This window comes from Coturnix japonica, chromosome 2 (genome assembly GCF_054131305.1).
Source record: "Coturnix japonica strain WE chromosome 2, WE-NBRP24, whole genome shotgun sequence".
Lineage (NCBI taxonomy): Eukaryota > Metazoa > Chordata > Aves > Galliformes > Phasianidae > Coturnix > Coturnix japonica.
In genome coordinates, this window is record NC_140664.1 from 19,139,912 (window position 1) to 19,163,573 (window position 23,662).

Genomic DNA, 23,662 nt, shown 5'->3' on the forward strand with positions numbered 1-23,662 from the left:
TAAGTAACTGCTGCATTAAAACATGAAAAAAGTCCAAAAAAATGAAGTCCCTTGAAACACTAAAGGTTTGGGGTTGTAATAACAGTGCAGCAGGATAAGTAGAAATGAAGGTGTTTCAATTTGATCCAACTGTAATGTGAGGGTTCAATACGTCAATTTGTTAGAAGTAAAAGACATAATTCAACTAATTAGCCACTCTGGTTTTTAGAAAGTACAACATTCTAACATTCATAAAGAAGAAAAAACAGAAAAGAAGAATTAAAAGAGAAGGCCTTTATCTTCAGTGAGTATGCCAGGAAAGTCTAGGGGGAAAACCGACACTTAAAATACCCCTATATAGCACGCTTTTTTCTTAATTTCAGCTAGAATCCAAGCATTACACGGGGTCATGCACTTTTGTTTTCCTCTTACAAGGGAGAAGAAATGCTGACGATACGTTCGTATGAGTTTTGGGTTTTTTTTTTTTCCCTTTCTAAATAATTCCTAGCAAATAGGATTCCTTACAAAACAGCTTCACCTCCTGCATTAAAACTCATCTGGAAAAGGGGTCGTTTACACTGTTTATTAAACACTGCCACATAAAATGTGTAAAAAAACATATTTCACTAAAAATAGCTTGCGTAAGTAAGGGATTAGAGTAGTTTCTACTGCTGTAATTGTTCCTTTGTAGTTTTTTCCATGATGTTTTTGAACAGTGTTTTTAACTATGTTTATTAAAGTCAGCACATCAAAAAGGATCAAAGAGAAAGCTAGTGAGAACCAAAGAAACCCCAAGCGTATTGTGTTGTCTCACTGGGGAGTTATGCAGATTCAAGTAAACAAGTGCAAATTGTTGAGGTTTTAATGAAAATTTTCTACAATTATGGTATCTGAAGTCATTCTATATAATAACATCTGTACAGCAGATGGCCATACTGTACTAAAGGCAAGCAACGCTCCTTTTTCTTCCTCTGTTTTAACAGTACATCTGAGATGACTACTTTTTGTCATTGCGCTTAGTTTGGTTCAGCAAATAATTCGTAAAATGCAGCTGCTGCAGATGGTCACAATAGTTATTTGACAGTAAAATCAAAGACACAGTGAAGCATTTGTGTATTAGTTTCGTTCCGTAAAAAAGTCTGACACGAAGCCCATTCAGCTCAAAAGGTGCATCTATAAAATGTTCTGTAAGAGGAAAAGTAGTGAAGAATTGACATACTTTAATGCTCCCTGCTCCCAAGACACTGCTACTACACACTGTGTTTTTTTTAAAAACGAGTTAACTTGCATGATTTCTTTGCAATAATAACGCAAATCCAGTTTGTAACTCTGGCATTCTTTTAATTAATTCAACATAAGATCATAATGCTGTTTCCCCCATGTAAGATAATTTAACACTGTTTCCTGCAACTGTATTTGTTCACTTTGATTCCTATCAGAACTTTAACTGCAAACTGATAATTTTATATAAAAATCCAAATGATTAATTATTAAAAGGTTTTGGATGGTTTCTATCAGCTTTGCCAAAGTGTATCTTTTGTACACTGTATTTTTTGTAAGAGAACCACTGCTAACACAGCCACACCTGCACGCAAAGTATCATGCATATGCACTTATATTTTTGTAAAGTAAAGATACATCAATTTTAGTTGCATAAAATGTGAAGAGAGTCTTTTGAGGTCTCACTGCTGTCTGGTTATAGCTGTTCTTTATATAGAAGACCTGATTTCCATTTTCATTCATTCAGCATCAATACTGCTGTATTTAAGACTGCATGCTAAGACAAACATGCTGAGGATTGCGACATGAAAGATAAAGATTTGTTTCCTCAGGCTATCAGCAAAATTAAGGCAGAGAGCTTTGCAGCAGAGTGTTTCTGAGGCCTTAACGCACACGGAAAGGTAAGTCCTCCTTCTGGGAGGATGAAGAATTCCAGGGTAAGTGACACATCTGCTGAGTCTGCCAAATTGCTTTACAGTGCAGTGACAGAACAGGCTCAGCTTTGATATATTGAAGCTTGCTGCGGACACCATAATGTACCATGGGATGGATAATGTATAAATGATAGAGGGGAAGTGATGGAAAGAAAGAGGATTATAACACAAAAAGAAAACGAGAACTATTTAAAGGATATTAAAAAGACCCCTTACTCTGTTGCTGTGCTTTCTATGCCAGGATTGTGATATGATTGGAAAAGCGTGGGAATGCAGTCACCACTCCTGCCTGCGCTGCTGTTTATTTATGGATAAATCAGGAGTTTCAGGCTCCAGCACTTTCACAGGCTTTCATGTCCTCTGAACCTTAAATTTTTCATTTTTAACTTTTAAAACAATAAAGAAGCACTGAAACTTGCTGGCCTGAGGAGAAATATTTCTGATGAAAAAGAAATAAATCACCACCTAGCTTGGCCTACAACTCGCTGCTCTCAGCTACGGACCGTTTTATCGCCTGAGCAGCTCCGCCAAATACCAACACCTGGCTCACCTCCAGATCATGCAAATGCACCGTCTTGTTAATTATACTAAAAGACTAATAAAACAATTTATGAAGATATTCAAAATGTCTTCATTTTAAACGAGTATCTGGCATTCACATTATTGGAACAATGAAAACAGCCATTGGGACTGGCACCTTCATTTTCTTTGTAAGCCTCTCAGCTGTGCAGAGGAAATATGTAACAATATAAAACTTTATAAGCCTGGAACAGAATAATTGTAGGACCAAGTATTTACATAGTAGCATATGTCAGGACTCTGAACTATTGGGTCCTAACAAGAAAAAGTAGTTATTGAGTGAAAACTGTCAAAACGTTGCTCTTTGAAGTGTGTGCTGCATTACCAGAATCCCAGAATCCCAGCTCTTGCAACTGTTATTCCATCCAGAATTCTGTCAATGAATTCGTTATTAAAATTGAGGGCATATAAACTACAAAATTACGCACTCTTGGGTGCTACCTCACTGCAAGGAGAACTCCAGTAATAGACCCCATTGTGGATTTGCTATTTTCTGCCGTGGCCTCACTAGGCTAGCTAGAGGAGTTCCACTAACAAATGGGTGCTGGACTATCACTCAAGCAAATCAGCAGCACTACTAATGATCAAAACCTCTTACCTGCAGTTTTATGGCCACCTTTAATATTCAGGCTTCCGCTGAGGCTTGACAAAGAGGCTAACAAACACGGTTTACTTGGATGTGGGACCGTTTCCATAGAGACAACCATTTGGACGGTGTGAATGGAAATTTTCTGGAAGCACGAAAGAGCTTGCCACAGGTTTTCTTGTACTGAAACTTTCTGTGCAGCACTGGTGTACACTGCAGGTTGTGAGTCCCTTATACTGGAGTGTTTGGCTCCTGAAGTGACAGCCTCATCTGGATAAGTATCAGTTGATGGAGCAGTCTCCTTCCCAGGCTTGTTATCATCTGTGGTCGTAACTTTCTTCAAAAACTCTTTTAGTTGATCAAGTTTGACAAAACTCAGATTTGCTTTCAAAGGTTTGCATATATCCACATTGATGTCAGCTGTAGGACAGAATTGGAGACAGAAACATCAGAAGTTACAGTGCAATTATTCAAGCAATGCAAAAACGTAAGCATTTAGTGGAGATATTCATATTGTGGTTCATTAAAGGAAATGAATCATTGATAAAACATAATGAAGCAAAACCTCCATGAATAAATCTGAATAAAAGCATCAGTAGAAGGACTACAAGCAATCTTCACTATTTACAGTTCAAAAGGAAGAATCGTGTCTCAATCTACACCTTATTTTCTTGTTTCTTTCCAAGGACCACCACAACTATCTGAAAGGCAAACACTTCATTTGAATGTGTAGGAAGGTAAATATGTAGCCCTTTTGTGTCAAAACGTAAATATACTTCACATTCTCTTGGGTTTTCCATACAGTAGAAATATTTGACTAAATTCCAAAGGCAACAGTGAACATTTTCAACACATTCGAAATGACTGAATAACGTGTATATTCTTTCCTACATGGCTTATAAGTGTTTTTCTTTGGTGCATTTCTATTCTGAATTGAAAAATCAAGTCAGATGTAAAACAGGTATTTTTAGATTTCTTTGTTTTTCAGAGGAATTGAAATACATGATATTTTAAAACAGACACACTTTTTCATCTTCTTAGTAAAGGATTTTGCCACCTCCCAGTATGCTAAAATATTCACTGAAATTTTAGAAACCAGTAACAACATGAACACCTCTGATAACAGTTGTATTTCTCATAGCTGAGACGCTGCAGTTACCAAGATTATTTCACAGGTGGAAAGCAGGATTTTACGAAGTTGAAATTCACTCCTGTGCTGCAGTCTGCCCCCTTATCAGCACATTACACTACGGTACAGGAATCCAACTTTGTTTTTCAAATTAAACTTCCATTCGGTATTGAGGCAACCACCTGGTAAGTGGGAAAAGCACGCTTTCACCTTGCTATTTCATTCCTGCCCCCTTTCCCCTCAAGAGCAAAAGAGGATTAAAATTCTCTTCAGATACCTAAGCTATATTAAATGTTCAGAGAAAACAGTGCTACTTAGTTCCAAATTATACTATCAACACATAGTGGAAACTGTGTTTTTTGAAGGTTTTACACAGATTAAGGAACATTCAAACAAAATTAGGACTTATTTTCAAGTTGTCCAGTATCACATTCTACACTCAGTACCAATGCAAACTGATAAACTTGATTCTCCCACACACTAGTAAATCAGAAACTTTTGCCACAAGGGTAAAGTGTTGCAGGAGCAGAGATTTGAATCTGTTCTTAAGCTCACACTTGTAACTAAGAGTCCCAGGCACACGGCAAAGCCACACTCTGACTCCCCAGAATATCTGTATGTGCAGTTAGAGGATTTGGCATCTCAAGAGTTTGTGAATTTGAAACAGGCACTTTTTCTACAAAGATATGATAAACTTGCCATGAAATATCTGTTACATCTGAATGAAAGCACAAACATAATCTTCTTAGAAAAACATCTAAAAACTTCACAAACCAAAGCTAATCGAAATCTAAGACTGAAAATTATTTTAAATCTAACTCCCAATTTTAATCATTGGTTTTCTGAAAATGCTTTCTTTTACGTCAAAATCTTCCACACTGAGCCAAAACCCCATAGTAAACACCAGCAAACACATGAGCCTAATAGAAAGGCAAGCATCAAAGCTAGGGAAGCTGGACGTTAGAAAAGGGAAAGATTTTTAGGTATCCAAAGCCATATGCAATCAACATGAAAGATTTTTCAGAATATTTATGTTCCACTCTTTTTAAAAAATTAAAACCAAGAGAAGAGATGCCGTAACACTTGAAAATCTCTCTACCTTTCTTGATACTAAAAATACTCCATCTCTGCACAAAGCATTGGTTCTCTCTTTGCTCTGAATGAGGGAAAGGAGTGCTATAAAAAAAAGCATGGACACATGGGATGTTACGATGTTCGCTTATTTATGACAGGAAAGAAGATTAATGTTTTTAAAAATGACGCAAGATTTGGGTCCCTGAGTCTCTTCTAAAAGCCTCTTGTGAACTTAGTTTTCTTTGTTAGCTAAGTAGTAGCAGGATACTGAAATAAGATAGACTTTTTGGTATTGCTACGTAATTAAGTACATAGGATAGTACATAAAAGCAAAGCATCCATCTGTCTTTGGTGTGATGGCTTTCAAACTGCACTTCTTGACCAAAGGTGTATTTTAGTGCTAATATTTTCCTATGGTAGTGAAGCCTGGGAGACAAAAAAAAAGCACAACACCCTAACACCTGAAAACTACTTAGACCTAAGTTGGTAGGACAGGTGTCAACCTAATGCTGGATAATAAAGGAGATGAATGTGAGAGCCTCTGTTCCCTATGCGTTTTGTCAGGGCAGGGCAGAGAAGCCATGGGGCAGGCAGAGCTCTGTGCTGGGATGTACCTATGTTTAATCAGAGCTGTTACTCATTTTTTCCAAACACAGCACTCCTCCAAAAAAGCAGTAAAAAAAGTGATACCAGAACACCATAGAAATGCAAATGGCTTCCCTGCTTTCTGCTTGGAAACCACAAGTGTCATGCAGCAAAAACATTGTCATGACTGATAACTTGACAAGGGTTTGTATTAAGTTATTATTTTACAGTGAATCAGCCCTGACAGAAAGTGGTGGCAGCCAGGAGCATAACTGCAGAAAATGTAACTTTGGAACCTTCACTGCAAATATTTTAACTATCTCATAATGACATAGGTTATTTTTACAACTGGGGAAAGATTATGTAAGGAGATTCTTTGGCATTTTAAGTAAAACATTAAAAAAAATAGAAATGCAATTGAGCAATCAACATGTTTTTGGTCTTTGTCCTGTTCTACAATTTATACTTAGCACTTTACAAGAAACTTTAACATTCCCTCTAAGAAAAACATATCCAAGTGATGGACAGCAACAGTGAAAACTGATGAAATACGAAGAGCTATCTATAGCAGTTGATGAAGATGGATGTTCAGCAGTTTTTCCAGCTATTCAAAATGGGCTAAAAAGAGATGTTACAATGTACAAGGTCACCTTCCATGCAGCTGGAAAAAAAAATCCCAGGGGGGAAATGTGGCGATAACAGTATTTTTAGATGATGTTAAACACCTTGGGAAACACACCACACGTTCCATACCAGTAGGAAAACACGTCTTCTCATAATTCAAACAGCTCTTTCAATCGCCCCAAATTACATCAGAATCTGAGTAGAGAATAAAGTAGCTGAAAGCCTCCTTCAGCTCCTCAGTTACACTGCTACAGTTCTCTGCCTACCAGTGACTATCTACCATAATGACAGATAGCTTTAGATTTAAGGCATAGTATCAAGATGGCTGTTATCTATTTCAAATAGGTAAACATAATGGATTAAATAATAAATAATATAAATAATAATGGAATTACTGAATTTATAAAGACATTGTATTAAAGTGTTTTTCGGATTGCATTTTAATAAAGCTGATCCAGATGATCTCAAAGTAAAGTATTTATTAGAGTGTAGCATTTGAGTGCAGCATTAGAATTTTTCTTCCATGCTTGCAATTTCTTCACTACATCTCTTTAGATTACGAAGTAAATCCATGTCTGTCAATTATTAGTTTCTAATTACCCTTCACAACTTTCTGAACAGCTACTAGGAAACAGAATGATGAAATAACTAGTGAGTTAAAAGGAGATTAGATAAATATAAATAAATTACACTTATTATATGCTCCCACCACACCAGGAGATGACTTAACAGCAAAAGGAAAAGAATCACATTGCAATAATGAAATCAGAGAGGGAATTCAGGTCCCAGAGGCGATTCTACGGAGTTTATGTTAATGTACACCTTGTGGGGGACCCAAAATCAACTGGAATAGTTTCCTGAAAACGGTTTCCAGCTATTTTCTCATTTAAAAAGTTCCAACTTCACTTGACCCATTAGTCATCATATTACTTACATTTATTATGTATTTTGAAATCTATTACAAAAAACCCAATGGATTCAATATGGCCTGTTTGAACAAAATCATAACATCTATAAAAGAAAACTTATAAGCAGTACACTGAAATTCCTGTCTGAAACAATTTCTTTCTCTGTCATTTTATTACTTATAGCTTCAGATAAAAAATAAAAACAAAAATCTGGGTTAGGAGTATTTTACCCTTGTTCTCTGTAGCATTCAGATTTGTATTGTGAAGATAAAATTTTATTCTGTGAACTTGGGATAATGATATTACTCAAAAGGACTTTTTATTTGGTGAGCTAAAGATGAATAAGCAATACAAAAATAGCAGAGCTCCCAGTAAGATGCTTTAGGTCAGTAACAGCTCTTATTGAAGTCAGCAGGCTTATTCTAATATATACGAGAACCTAGTGTTCACCAGGCTACTATTTCTATGACTAATAAACTACCATAGGACTATTTCTATGACTAATAAACTACCATAGAATTCTCCTAGTCTGAAAAAACAGAAAGTAAACTTTATGAAAATTATTTATAAGCCCTATTTATATGAGTAGTATCTATTCACAGACTATGAGAGATGTCGAACTATGAGAGAAAAATAAGGCATTTCTCAAGAATTTTCTATTTTTTGTGCACCTCATTCTGCAATGGAGCTTTCATTTCTCATAGCTAGTATGGAAAGGACCAGATCTTTCCCTCTCTCGATGGACACATTTCTCTCTGTCCTTTAACACACGAAGGCTGTAAAACTCAAAATAATGTAAAACACAGAATAAACTATTTGCCCTAATGCCAGGATAATCAAATTCCTAGTTCTAAACAGGACAGGAGCACACATCAAGCATGAAATATTTTACCACCCATAATATCCTTTTCTCTAGGAGCCACCAATCATGTAAGAAGTCTAATAGAAGTAATCTGAGGAAGGTAAAGGTAGTCTTGAGTCCTGATTCTGATTTGGAGTCAGGGTGGCCCTTCAATAACAGGGAAATGGATGAATTGCAAGTATTAAATTTATTTAAAGGAAAAATGGAAAAAGAGAGACTTGTAAAGAAAAGCCTAGTTGTATTATTCTCAATTGTCCCTGGTTAGGCATCAAACGATAGACAAATTAAAAGAAATTGAAAAGCAAGCAGAATCCAAAAGAATTGTTTTTATCTTTTAATGTATCACTCCCAATTTGGATCAAGGAAAATGAAGAAAGAAACTTGAGACAAGGCTTCAGAGGCCATCTGCAGTCCATCTTGTGTTCTGCTTCTGTGAGACAGATGCCAATTAGTCCGGAAGAAGCTGGTAGTTATTCCTCAGCACTCATATCTACTGCAGTTTTCATGCTGCAGCCCTGCAAAAGAAGCTCTCTAAGGCCAATACAGCAAACAGAAACCATCAGGGAGCTTAATAAACTCAAGCCAAGTGTTCGCCTGCGGCAGCAATTCCTGCTGCCATGACTCAGTGCACCTCTGACATTATGCAAAGGTGGCATTAACAGCTCTAACCATTGCCTGGGTTTGAGATCTCAGACAATGCTCAGAATGCTGTATTATTACTATTTTTAAGAAACTGTCACAATTAAACAGAAGTAAATTGTCGTAGATCTTAAAGACCAAAGATAACACTAATAAAGGATGGAATGTTACTGCTTTTTACAGGACGTTGACTGAAATGAAGCAACCATGTCACAGAAGCATGTCAGGGGTTGTGTGGTGAGACCAGCACATACAGTGGGCACTTGAAGGCACTACTACGAAAAGAAAACCATAGCTAAGAGAAACATTAGCTCTCTCAGCAGAGAGTCAGGGAAGCTGAAGCACAGAAAGAAGAAATAAATTGTTCGAGGCCATGGACCACATTTGTGGTAAAGAATCCATAAATACTGAATATTATCTAATTTAGCTGCTGAACAATACTTTCGTATGATGATGTATGTGAAGAAAAAAATGAAAGGCCAAATGTTTGAAATAAGTTTTAAAAGGCTGCCAGTTTACTGTAACAGCTACCAAGAAAATATTTTCAAACTTATCCATGTGGCTTTGGTGTGTAGTTTCCATTTCAGTACTTAGAAATTTAAGAAAGTAAACTTCATTGAAAATAAATGTTGCAGACACTACTGTTAGAAAGGCACTTGGGTAATTTTACGCATTATTACACTGATATTACAGACAAGAGATGTGTTACAAACAAGGCAATACCTACAGGCTGGTACACCTGTTTGGAATATTTCTGCTTGCCCCCTTAATCAAATAAATATCATTTCATGGCTACAGTGTCAGTGCTTTAAAAACTTGTTTGTAAAAGAGAAAAAGGAAAAAAATCTACTAGAAAGCTAAAAAGTTTTGCAAATGACCCAGAGTTAATTAGAAAAGTCTGCACCCTGGCCAGTTCCCCTTCTCACGTGTCAGCTCTCATTAAATCAAAAAATTCTCATTTCAAAGTTAACAAACACCGTGGTTAACAAAACTGTTAAACTGGGATCAAGTGGGCACATTCCTAGGTTTATATATGATGTCATGTTAAGCAGCCCACAGCTGAACTTGCAAGCAGTATGAATGATTTTTCAATATATTAAGTATCTGATCTAATGCTAATTTTCTCTCTATAGGCTAACTGTGCTGGGAACAGGTGGCCCTGCTTTCAATTACGGAGGGCTAACATGCCAGTGTGAGGCCTGGATTAGTTCACCTTCTCACAGGGAATTTGCCTCGGTTGGGAATGGATTTATTATGGCTTCACACATGGAACAGGGCTCATGTCAGCTGAGGGTAGTGATACATCATATGATTCAAATTAACCTGCTGTGGACTGCTCCGCGGGGCTGATATTGTGTATTAAAATGACGACATTTTTAAAACAGCTTGAAAGAAACCAGGATTGCTGAAGCGCAATGGTTCCAATTTGTTCCAACTAATCTATCACCTGCTGGAGATATTGTTCTAGTGGGTTTCTGGTAGCTGCTATTTTCCAGGTTTCTCCAAACCACTGACCTTACTAATGGATACAACTGTTGCCTTTGGAAAGCAGGGAAAAGCTGGAGGGAGTGGGACATGCAGTTTGTTTGGTGCTCCCATGCTTCCCACAGCTCAGTGCTGGGGAGATGGGCAGGGACAGCCCCCACCCTGCTCTGATTTTAACACTGAATAGGAAAGTGCTTAATTTTACCAGTTTGTTCTGTAGAAATGATTTCCAAAGGCAAAACATCAAGGATCTTTGCAATTCCACGTTCACCTTAGATTCTTCCCAAGAAAATACTGGGGGAAGACTCTGGCATAAAACTTGCATTTTGCATGTGTAAGTGTTTTAGGGCACTTTGTACAAAGCTGCACTTCACAAATTACTGAGATGCTTTCTATCCTTTACATGCAGAAAGAATACATCATAAAGACAGCTTTTGCAGCTAAGAAGGCATAGTTCACTGAAAAAAAAAAAAAGCTACAGAAAGGATTAGTGGGTAAACATAATAAATTTTTAAAAACTATTAAAACAAGATGGTTGTATGTGTTCCCCACCTAATGACTAATACCTAATGCTAAAGCAACAAATTGTTCACTTTCATGTATTAGACAAGAATTAAGTGCACAATCCAGTAACAGATCGAATATAAAAGAAGGTCATGTAAACTGATGTAGATGGTATTTAAAAAATTCTAAATAATTAGTTACTGTAGAAAAAGAAAGAATAGTCCTTTAATACATCCTGGGGTTAGGGTTGAGGTCTGTTCCCACAGGCCTGATGATGAATGCTTATTTCTCCTAGGATCCTATTACCTTAAATCTGGAAGAAATATCATTTTTCTTTAGTTGCCAAAAATGTACAAAATAATCAACTCATGTGGCAAGAAGTGCATTAACGTGTCTTGTTATTCTCATTTAATTAGTGGTTTCCAAGTTTAGCTACTTGTAGTTTTTTGATCTCCGACTTAATACGGGCTGACAACCTGGTTTCCTGTGTGGTGAAAGTATACAATTTTTCTGGGGAACACTATCTACTTATCTACTTCAACTGACAAACTATTTACAAGAAGAACAATTTTTACCCAGCACAGCAAACACTGGGAACCAGTTGCAGCTTTTTTTCCCCTTTTTATTTTAACTACTTGTATGCGAGATTCTTGCCATCATTAAACACTGACGTGTTTTACTGCTCTACCTGAAATACAACTTCAGCATGCCAACAAAGTATTTCTTAAGAAATACGGCAATGCAACTGAGCAGCTGAACTCTGAACACTTAAAAGCTGTACCAAAAGCTGCTACATCCAGACTTCTGGCTGCAAAGACACAGCTTTCAAAAACATACTCAAAAGCCTATCAGTGGTGCCTAACTAACTGCTAGCACCTTACCAGCACATACTGCCTCCACATATTGCCTTCAAATTGCATTTTCAAGATTTCCTCACTGGATTTATTAAATGCACCTACCTAAATGAACATGCAAATACACAATCTGTCCTTAACAAATAATCTGACTAGTACCATTATTTGCCAAATGCTAAAAAAATTAAAATGAATCTGTCAGCAGAGACCAACATAAGCATAATTCAGCAGTGGATTTATGTAATCAGTTTAGCTATTTGTGACAGGAGACATCATAATAAAGTTCATCCAGAGACGCCAGGAGTTCTGCTGAGGCTCCTGTCTTTAACAAACAACTACAGGCTTACTTAGGACCAGGTGATGTAGATACCTTCTCAGATTCATGCTTTTGCTGGGTAGGCCAAGCTTCCTCATCCTAGCAGAAGCTGTGGTTAGAATACGTGTTCCCACAGAAGAGTTAGCAACTTGTTTTCCAGTAGCCTGCTGTGGAGCTGTCAAGCTTTCCTAATTACTTTTCATTTGCTATTCTGATGCAATTACATGCAGAAGGTGTCTTTCACTACTAATAATGGAACAGTTCTTGGTAAAGGTTACCTTATTTGAGGAGTTGTGGCAACAAGAGAAAAAGAAAAACCTGCTGATGAATGCAGAGCTGTTTCACTACATTACCCGGATAAAACACATTATTAAAATGCAGTGTAATTGCTGTTGAGTCATGCTTAATGATAGTTCCAATTAGCAGGAAACAGATGATAAAAAGAGTGTCTTTTGGCTAAGGAGAGACCCTGGATGAAAGCTCTGAGATTTTATTTGCTTTGCAATAATAAATAGTCTGGATTTTAAGATGCATTAATTTATGTGGGCTTTTTTTTCTTCTTTTTCTTTCTCTTTTCACTTCCCTGCTTAGCCAAATAACATGGAAGGGAGAGATTAACACTGATTCAGGATCTGGCTGAATTATTGAGAATGGGGTACGAACAAATTATGAATGCATAATTTGCAAGCTGATACCAGCTTCCTGACTTTCCAACTTAGCTGTCCTACTAACAGGAGTGTGACAGGGAAACAACTTAAGGTGTATAAGGGTTACAATATAAAATACAAACCTGATCCAGGCAACTAAAATGAGAACATAAAGAGTTTAGTGGAAAGACAATGGACCTGGGAATATAGGAATCTGCCAGATGTGGGGAGAGATGAATACTACACCAAAAAACTGGAAAATCAAGGAGGATAAAAGAAAACCCACCTGGCAACAGTAACCAAAAGATTACAGTGTCAAGAGAGAGTACATTTTCCTTTTGTCTTTCCAGTGGAGCTCAGAAAATTTGATTTCTAACATTCCTCTGATCTCATCAGAGTTCTACAAAGCCCACTGACAGTAGGTGTCTCTACCCTTCTTATGCTGGACGTAAGATCTACTATTATTATCATTAGTCCCTTAGTTCACCTGGCAGTAAAACATTCAGTAGCCCTGAAGGTTTAAAATACTATTAATGAACCACAAAACGGATTCATGTAACAACAGCACTGCATTTTCAGGTGCTTTTAAAATGCAGTCTTAAATGAATGCTTTTAAGACATCACAGAAAATAAGAAAAGGGGCAATGATGAGGTTGTTCATGAACTTTACTCTTTCATTGAGACTTCTGCCTGCATGCATACAAAAAATAGATTTTCACATTACTTAACAACAGTATTCATAATCACCTGGTAAATATGAATAGTCTTTCACTCTCTGGTTGTTCAGTTTGGTATCTTAGGGTCTGATATGCAGATGTGACTACTGTTCCACCCAAAGACAATAGGAACTATAGTTCCAAGACCTAAATTCCTGTATTTTTTAGGTACCTTGGAAAAACAAAATTCTCCATTTTAAATTGGTAACTCTAGTGTGCAATGAAAAAAACTTGAATTTCCCTGCATCTCAGTTACCTTTGGTAAAACGGTAAGAGCATCCTGCTCCATCACTCATAGGAGAGATATGCAGGTAAATGAATATTTCTGTAGCACTCAGATCCTACAGCAGTAAGCAACATAGAGGTAATCCTGATGCAGAGTTATATTCAAATAGTGTAAACAACGTGGTAGACTGTATGAGTGTCATCTGAATGAACAGAAAAAACCCTTTGCTTAAGGGTGATATAAAAACTCATTGTGAGGGCTGAGTAAGCTGAGGATATTTGGAAAAAAAGTTACACAATTCAGTAAATAACAGTAAGTATGCGCAAAAGAGGTTAATTATGATGGTACAGGTAAACATAAGTATATTTTCTAACACTTAATATAACCTTAATAGTATTCTATATAGTAATGTTGTTATAAATACAACTCACAAAGTAGCTAGCACATAAAATACATGAATTTGCAGGAGTTTTTGATTCCTCAGGAGCAAGACTTCATGTTAGGACTTTTAAAGTAAATTCTAATAAACTGTAATACTATGCCCACTATATTCTGTATTAGATAAACATAATGTAACTTCTTTTTTTTAACTTTACATTGTTAATATTGTAGATGATATGAATTTGTAAGGCCAGGTATCCAGATTCCAAAGAACAGCCAAGAGGAGGCAGAAGCAGGAACAATTTAAAAGTCAGCTTTTATAAACACACTTCAATAAATCTTAAAATCTCAGTTTTTCTAGGGCTGGAAGCAGTTTGCTTTCATTTAATGGGAAATTTGCCAAACTCAGGCTTCCAGAAGAGCAAAATTCCTGCAGTTACCTTGGAAAGAAAATAATCAGGCCTTAAATCTACAACTGGCCAAGGACTGACCATTCCTCACCTTTAGCTTCAGGGTGATTGCTGACAGAAAATTACATATTCATCAACAAGGAATACAACATTTTTCTGATCTAATCTGTGTCTACATGTGCATATCTATAAAGGGATTATATTAGAAAACAGAGATTAAAGTTCAATGCTTACCTGGCCCGTTAAGGAAGTCTTTAATTTGTACTGTGATAAGAGAAGGTGGAATACCACTTTTAGCATCAACCTCTCCTGCTACTGTCTGCAACCAAATCTTGCAATAATCCAGAGCTTCCGGTAGAGTCTTTCCAGGATCTGCAGGTGATAATGATCATACTCATTAATGACATTCCAGGAATATCACATGTGACAAAATGCTACATGCAAAGTTAAGTGAAACTAAAAAGTTTGAAGTATATTTACGGTAGATAAAATTCCTAATGCTATATCCAAAGTACTTGTGCCTACAGATAACTAGTGCAGGTATATAACATATGCAAGAAAGCAAATTCAATATCACACAAAATGTAGAAAATCTGAAAAAGTATAAAGTAAAAGATATCACTCAGTGCAAGACATCTTTTAATAAAACTCAGTTATAGCTTTTGTTAGCAGTAGTATGTAGAAGAGAATTGATAATCAAAGATCACTGCTTCTAGACTGTACTATCATTATCTCAAAGAGAATTTAGTAACAGAAAGACAAATTTTAAAGGTCAAAAGACCAGAATGCTACTACATCTGTATGACAGAGCACAGTAACAAAGAAGTTATAGCATTCACTTCCAAGATTCACTGACTCGGTAAGTTTAGCTTTTAAAATCAGCAGATATTCCTGTATACCACATTGAATGGAAGTCCTATGATCAGCCTATAATGTCACAAAAGTACATGAAAATTAATTTCCTCCAAATACTATTCCTTTACTTTCTGCATATCACATACAGCAATAACAGTGCAGTAGGTAGCCTTTTTAATCTTTAGCAACTTGTGACCGTTGTTAGTATAGTCTTGAATTCTGACATTATGTGCTTTAAGTACTCAATTACTCTTTAGTTTCAAGATTGCTACTTAGATTGTCAAATGCCTCTCTCACTCATAAAGATTTAAGGGGCATCTTGATGAAAATTCATCTTTACAATTTTCAGGCAATTAAAAATTGTTAGAATCGTTTTATTTAACTGAGTTTTACCAAATGCATTCCTTTTAAGAACAGCGTTTACATACCCAGTACTAGAGTCAACATCTGGTATGGTGGTATCACAGTCATATGTGGACTGGGTATATAAAGTCAGCTTTGGAATTTGTATTTCTTGACCTTATCATGTGATTCATATAAAACTTGGCACATATGAACCCTTATGTGATTTCAAAGAACCTACTGAAACCAATTGATCACGACTTTAGATCTATATGGAAAAGATCAAAAGTTAGCACATTCTTCTGTTTTTATTTTATCAATTTTCAGGCAATGACTTTACAGTAATATTTGTACTGCATGGCATATACATTACAGCCTTTCCCTTCCCTCTATTCCCACTATACGTTTATGAAGTCAGCTCTCAACAGTTATTTAAGAGCTGTCACTGCATACAACAGAATTGTATATTTTCCATGTGAATTTCTACATTTTTTATGGTTCTTAGTCCCTTTCTTTAATTACACTAACCAGAATGGTGAGGCACACTCTTTTCTACAGTAACTGCTTTAGGGAATATCTCTTTTCCTGTCTAGTGTTTGCCTAAGACACTGAAAATAGTAATAAAAGAAATCTTTGCCACCGAGGTACACTTTTAAAATATTTTTTCCTGAGTTATGTTGTAAATCATCGCAAAAATTACACTGTGAAATGCCCATCAACCACTAAGTCACTTTAATTGTTCCTTCAGAAACGTTTGTAGAAACATTTAGGTGTACTAGTATGGGGGAAAATATTAAAATACATCATTTCTTTCTCTCATTTCTAAAGATATCGTCTTATAGTTCCTATAGCAACCTGGATTAACCACTGATTTTCAAGAAATTCCATCAAATTTACTCAAACATTGCTTTTACTGTATACACTGACAGATATCCCTATTATCTATCCTAAGGCATGTTATAGAAGAGTTAATAATCATTTTGCAGTTCTAGCTGTTTAAAGATGAAAATATTTTTAATGAAAAGAACTTAAATAGCAGAAAATCCTTGCATGACACAATACATTAACTATACAAACACAACCCACAGGGTGCTGGGAACTGCATCAAATAAGCAGAGAATGAAAAAATAGAGGAGCCTTGGGACCCTCCAAATATAGTAATATTTTTTTTTTGCACTGTCATGCTCCAAGGAGAGAAGCACCATCACCTCTTCAGTTCCTGGAGTACATCAGGCCTGTGGCCCGTGGGTCTATTTTGACCTACAGTATTTACACAGCACAAAGACACCTCAACACGCAGAATTAGTCCAAGTTCAGTTTTGCTTAGTTCAAGTGGAACCATCTTATGCTGACATTGAGGTAATTATAAAAGCAGGATAATGGCAAAGTTGGACTAGATGACCTTAGCGGTCTATTCCAACCCTAACGATTCTACAGATCTATGGTTTGGCATCTGAGCCAATGATCCTGAGGGGCCAGTAAAAAAAAAGCTGGCTTGAGTGTTTCCAAACCCATGACATGGTTAATTTGGACCAGGTCCAGACTTGACTACTTCTCCAGGTATATCAGAAATGAATCAATAAACAAGTTTTTTTTTTTAGCATGAGGAGAAATCTAAATTCCAGAGGTTTCGAATCCAACTATGCAAGTGCTTATCTCAAAAACATGAAGGGAGTTACAAAGATGAGCTACCCAATGTATCTGAGCAGGAAAATTCATTTACGCTTGTCATGGAGTTATCTAGATCAATCTATGTCCGTGACGAGGTGGGGCAGTAGGCCCATGGACCCCCTGACACTGGATATCAACAGAATAAAATATATGTACATTGATTTAAAAAGATCTTCTAAGAAAACAGCATATAATTTTTCACAGGATTAAGGATCAGGAAAAGAATAAACCAATTTAAATAAATTACCATGCCACAGGTCAGAGGAATTGCCAGAAAAGCAACAAAATGAAAAAAAAGGAGAAAATTTAGGCTGAAAAGTAAGGCATTCCTGTTCTGAGAGAAAAAGGACTCTTCTCCCTCAAGGAAATGATGGAAATGTTCAAAACATTTAAAAATACACTTGACAGAACACTATGAAATATACAATAGGGAACAATTATGCATCAGCAGGGAACTGGTCTGAATAATGTATTATAATAGGTCATTTCCATTTCCATTTTCTATGATTCTCCCAAAAATCAACACTTAAATTTGCAGTTATTTGTATGAAGAAAATGCTGGAGAAAACCCAAGGGATGCATACATAAGCAAAAGGAGAGGCTAGAATTACTCCATAGCAAGCCAAGGGAGAGAAAAGAAAGGCTTGAAAAGTGAGGAGTGGTGAAGACGGCCAGAAATTCTATCCTCCGGGCGATGTGAAAAATTTGTCTGTGGCAGCAAAAGAAAAATGCTGAGACAAATATCACAGATTGACAACCAAGTCTGTAATTTAAAATCTGTAAGACTGAGAAGCTGTGAGGCCTTGAATACTTCCACATTGTCTTCCTTTTTTTTTGTTTGAAAACATGAAAAAAAAATCTCTGGTTATTTTTGAATCCCCCAAGCATTCCAAGTCACTTTTAGTCCTGCTAAGTTCCAGATCTCACCTCTGAAATTAACAGTCAATGAAGTACCTAGACTTGCTTTGAATTTACAACTTTTGCTACATCCTCCTCATGTTAGCAGCAGACAACAAAACCCAAACTTCTGAAGAGATGGGAGATTAAGGAGGAAAGATGGGAGACAGGAGAAATTTCAGATCTTGAAGATTTTTATATTACAAAATGTGGTTCCTGGCAGCCAAGACATCAGGGGGGTAAAGCCTGGGGCCTCTGCAATTCCTAGCAGGGGATTGGGCTACTGAGCTGTGTGCCGGATGGCTACTTGGCTCCTCCAGCTGGAACCTCACCCAATCCAAAGGAAGTCAGCAATGGGTTTTTATTTCAGTGGATGAATCATAGTTTGGTCTGCTATCAATTCTGCAAGCCAGTATGATGCGGCAATCTCCTCTGCATTTCCTACTCCAAACTGGGATGCTTGGTCTTATTTTTAAAATGGTTTCCATTGGAATTTAGAAAACACAATGGGAAAACATTTCTGTTAGCATACTCACAAATGCTGTGTCAGGGAGTTCAAAAATGAGCATTTACAGTATTACAAGGAATGCACACTCCAAAGCCAGCTCAACTTTACTGCTAGGGTCTGCACTCCCGTACAGCCAAGGATGCAGATGTACTGGTCACTAAATATACTTGGAGGGGAACAGGTGACATTCCAGCAGAACTCCCTCAGTGCTGGGCTCAGGAACAGTCTTAAATCCTCGTCTGCCTCATAGGAAGCACAAGCTGACAGAGAGGCGGTGAATCAGACTTCCTGTCAGACCCAGCCTGCGCTTCTCTCCATTCAGCCTGAGCTTTCCATTAGATCAGAGGTTACATGTGGTCTTAGCTACTGCATCTGCTCTTCATGGACCCCCTGCCATCAAAGGCGTGGGTGCTAAAAAAAAATGAAATAAAAATTAAAAAAAGAATATTTTTGGATGGCCTCACAATGGCTGTTTCTTTGCAAACGCTTCACTGGAGGAAGCTAAAGAAATTCCATGCATAACACATCTATTTGGAAATCTCCCTCCATTAAAACGAGTAAGAAGCACAATCTCCTCTTTGAAAATAAACAAACAAACAAATAGAAAAAAGATTTTTCAAGAATGCCCAGAGCACAATGCTCAGGAAATGAGGCAATTTTGTATCTGGATTACATTACCTGAAACAAAGCAAATAAAAGTTTAAGAAAATATTTGTAAAAGCAGCTTATGAGGTTACATTAAAAACAATTGCACCCATTTTTCTTTAAGTGGAAATGGCCAACTCTCTGTAAGCAAAAGCTAACAGTTAGCAGATGCCATTTTTTTAAACGTAGGATGAGCAATGAATAAAAAATGCTGTTTTATAGTATCTTTTAGGCTGCTTCTATAGGATCTTAGAAGACATCTCGGGGAACAACTGGTCATTTTAGTAACATCTATTAAGGGTTTAATATTTATCCCATTAATTTATTTACTTTGATTTGAAGCTCCTATATGAGGCACTAAGTAATATAATTGCAATCGAGCTGTGCAAGAACAGGAATAATTTGAAACATAAATGAAGCAGCTTAGCACGTCCATTCTAAAACTGAACTAACATTATAATAACCTAATAAGTTTTCTCCTCCTGTAAACTGCCTTGCAAGTGGACATGGTTTGAGGCAAAAACTGAGGAAATTGAAAGCACAGCCACTGGTCTTTAGCTCCAAGGCAGGCAAACTGTCCCAAATCCAGACACTGGCCTGCTGGAAATGTGTTATTGCTAACTGCAAATTGACACTCTAACAGTGCTTAACTTTTAAATATTCTACTTCCTCCTGTTTTCTTAATACGTTCTAATTTCTTTAATCTTTCAGAATGTGCTAAAAAATTACCAGTTAGCCAACAAGGGAGCCAAGCTCTTTGGATGTGGCTCAGTGTTACAGCCACTGTGCAATACTTTTTCACACCTAAGAGTGACAATAACATAAAAGTCCTCAAGTTTAAGCTTTATTAACTCGAATTCTTCCTAAAACAAGAACAAAACCCTTATCCCAGGTAAAACTTATGTGGCTTCATAACAGTATTAAAAACTTAATTTCTGCATGTGTTCAAAGTTTCAAATTATCACAAAATTCTCTTTGTCACTAGGCCAGGATTAACTGTTATTGGTGCCATTTTACAGGATAATTTCCTACTTTATTCAAAAACTCCCATAAAATAGCTGCAAGGAACATATTCTCTGTTGACTTACAGGTGAACAATGAATTTTTAAAAAATACACTAATGTGAGGGATAAAGAACCATAACATGGTCTAAACTGTGATCACAGTATCACAGTCTTGTGCGGGTAGGAAGGGACCTTAGAGATCATCGAGTCCAACCCCCATCAGCTTATCTTTACCACAGAGTTTCCTTTGGGGCCATCAAAAAGCAACACCTTCCCTATTTCACAATACTATCTTGTATGAGGATTGCTCTGAAAGTAATGTCTCCTATTTTATATAGGCCCACACTGTCAGAAGCGGATGTTGGTATGGCAGTAGAGGCTGAACCTTCCCACCAATATTATATTACAAGTTGTTGCCGTGTGACAGATGGCAGCAGAAGGGCAGTCTGGCAGAACGGCATCTGACATGGAAGTGTGTATGGAGCAAAGGTGTGTCACTGAATTCCTCCAAGGAGAAAACTGGCACCCACTGATATTCACTGATGCTCGATGAATGTTTATGGAGTTTAGGTATGCTGAGAATACGATTCAAAACATCACAGTTTTTAGTAGCATATTTTGGATATAATCTACATAGGTCTACTAATGTTTAGCTATGTAATTTAAACTGTATTGGTATAAGTAATGAGAAACCACCCCCACTGATTACCAGTACAATTTATAACAAACAACATATACTTTTTCTTCAACCCAGAGTCGTCTTGATTTATAGAATACACTCCATTGCATTCTTCATCATATCTCTTTCAGATACAACAGTCAGCAAATAGCCATAATGCCATTAAAAACTGGAGCAACTGATGAAATTTACTACAGTGACTTAGAAAAATGCAGTGAAAGGCTCCTGATGCTGCATTGTATGCTATGCAATATATAGGGTACATCAAGGTACATACATACACACATATATAAAGACAGCTAACTGCCACTTTCCCTCTAATATGAATACTAAAAATTAAAAATAGAAAATTCCAAAAATTCATGTTACAACAATGGAATGCCAACATTAAATCCTGAATGACGCAACCACAAACACAGCAGGTCTTCCTAAACCAGAGACAATAAAAACTTTATACTACCTGTTTGGTTGTGTTTAAGTGTGGATTAGTTTTATTCACTTATTAATAAATTTAGGATGGCGTTTTTAGGCACTGGAATTTTGGCACCCACCTTCTCAAAGTCTTTTGAAAAAGCCATAATATTTTGGCAGAAAGCACAGGATTCTGCCTGGTACACAAGTGAGGTATTTATTACTGCCCACAAAAGCAACAGGATGAGAACAGAACGCCTCCACATAATGCCTGATTTCCACCTCCACACAATTTTACCTTTGCCTGACACACAAAACGATTTTCATCAGGTACTCCTCTAATGCTTTTCTTTAAGTTTTATCAGTATATTTATATGGGCAAATACTGTGATACTCAGCCATAGGAAATACTATTTATGAAATCTCCTTGGCTTACAATTCTTCTGCCCTTAAAATAAGACAAGGAGTTAGAGTAATGTGGCAATCCCTATGACAATCCAGTGCTTAGAAATTAATACTGAAGAGCAGGAAGAGCTGGCTGCTAAAAGGTCAGATCTTAATTAATTTCAAATGTTTTTTACATTTAATGTGATTCAGCCATGCTGAATAATCCTTAAAACACAACTGCTTACTGTTTAATTTGTAAAGATGTCCTAAAAGTCTGTCAGTTGCTTTCCCTTCCAGCACTCCAGTAATATGGAGTGCCGTTCTTTGACATTTATAACCAGTAATGACTGTTCAATGACCTTACCTGTACACTTGTAGTCTGAGGCTACTCCCTTAAGCCCAGCATCAAACACTGACACTTCTATCTTCTGCTTTCTGTGGTGGCAGCTGAGGAGCACGGAGGGCTGGGATACAACCAGGTAGAGAAACGGCTGCAGCTCTATGTCACCCGTGCCCCTGCGACCAGGCTGCCGAACGATAGTTATACCAAGGGCTTGTCGAGCAGAGGACCTTGTGGAAGCATGCAGGGTTTCCAGCGACAGAAGACCTGTTTTTTTTCCAGAAGACAGGGGAACATTGCTGTTCAAAAGGTCATCTGCTGTGACAGACGAAATGGATGGCTGACTGGGCCTGTTGGTGTCATGGCTGCTACCTGAGCCTGCTTCTGGAAGGTTCAAGGAGCTTTTGCTTATTTTCTCACCGTCTTTCTGATCTTGTGGTGATTTCAATTTAGGTAAAGCAGTGCATGAGTAAGTCATCAAGGAGATCCGACTTGCTGTAACAAAAATGTCAAAAGGGATGAAATTGAGGTTCTTCACAATGGACGACTGGCGGGAGGGCTGGGCAATGCGGTGCTGGCTGGTGCCACTATGCTGCTCAATCTGAACGATTCTGATCTTAACGCTGTCACTGCCAATTCCACTGTCCTGTGCCCCACTGTACCGGGAAGAAGTCTCTACTGTTCCTCCATCTGACACATCCATTTTTTTTTGCTCTTGTTTGGAAACCTTCAAACGAAAATAGTATATTAGCTTATGATACCTGTATCCCAACTGCTTCTATTTCAGTGGCAGCAAACAATCACTATATAAACATGATGTCGAAGAAGAGAATTATAAAAAATATCTGCCAAGTTAACCTAAACACAGTAATTGCTCAAGAAAACACAGCAGGTGTCTGTTCCAATGAAATTATGACTCACACAATGGATGAAGTGCCAAAAGAATATGTGAAGGAAAAATAAAAGAAATAATGATTTCTAGGCTAAGACTTCATTCTTCAAAAAACTCATTTGTTATACTCTAAAGATTCTACAAGAAATTTATGGCTTAATGTGGAACCATATCTCTATAAAAGAATACACTGTAAATAAAAAGCCTCGTCATAATTGCTTTCTAGTTTTGAGTACTACCATACTTTTCTGTGATTGTAAGAAACAGTGTGCAATATAAATCTAATACAAGATCACAAAATGACAAAACGGAAATTGTAAGCTGAAAAGTGTAAATATTATGTTGTAGAAAGAATATTTTTCTTAGAGAAATGGAAATGACAGCTGCCTTATATAAAATTCCAAAGTTGAAGTATCTATAGACTGCCCCTGTGACAGGGTGTGATTCTTAGCCTACCAGGGCCCACCCAGTGTACATGATCTCATCTGTGACAACCACAGGGTATCAGATGAGAAATCACTGCATATCAACGTATTTCAAAAAGAAAACACACATCATGGAAGAGACAGTAAAAAGAACTTCTGTTGTAGGAA

At 37.0% G+C, this 23,662-nt stretch overlaps 1 protein-coding gene across 11 annotated transcripts in view; it reads right to left on the bottom strand.

The window, feature by feature from the left end:
• Positions 1-23,662, bottom strand: part of VPS13B (vacuolar protein sorting 13 homolog B) — a 394,840-nt gene that overhangs the window by 90,531 nt on the left and 280,647 nt on the right. For all 11 annotated transcript variants that reach the window (XR_014942476.1, XM_015856027.3, XM_015856030.3 and 8 more), the window contains 3 exons: positions 22,202-22,904; positions 14,673-14,810; positions 3,091-3,498 (listed from right to left, as the gene is read on the bottom strand). Coding sequence is in view for 10 of the 11 variants with exons in the window: in XM_015856027.3 (XP_015711513.2) it covers positions 3,091-3,498; positions 14,673-14,810; positions 22,202-22,904 (1,249 nt within the window). In the remaining variant the exon portion in view is untranslated. The remainder of the gene's footprint in view (positions 1-3,090; positions 3,499-14,672; positions 14,811-22,201; positions 22,905-23,662) is intronic.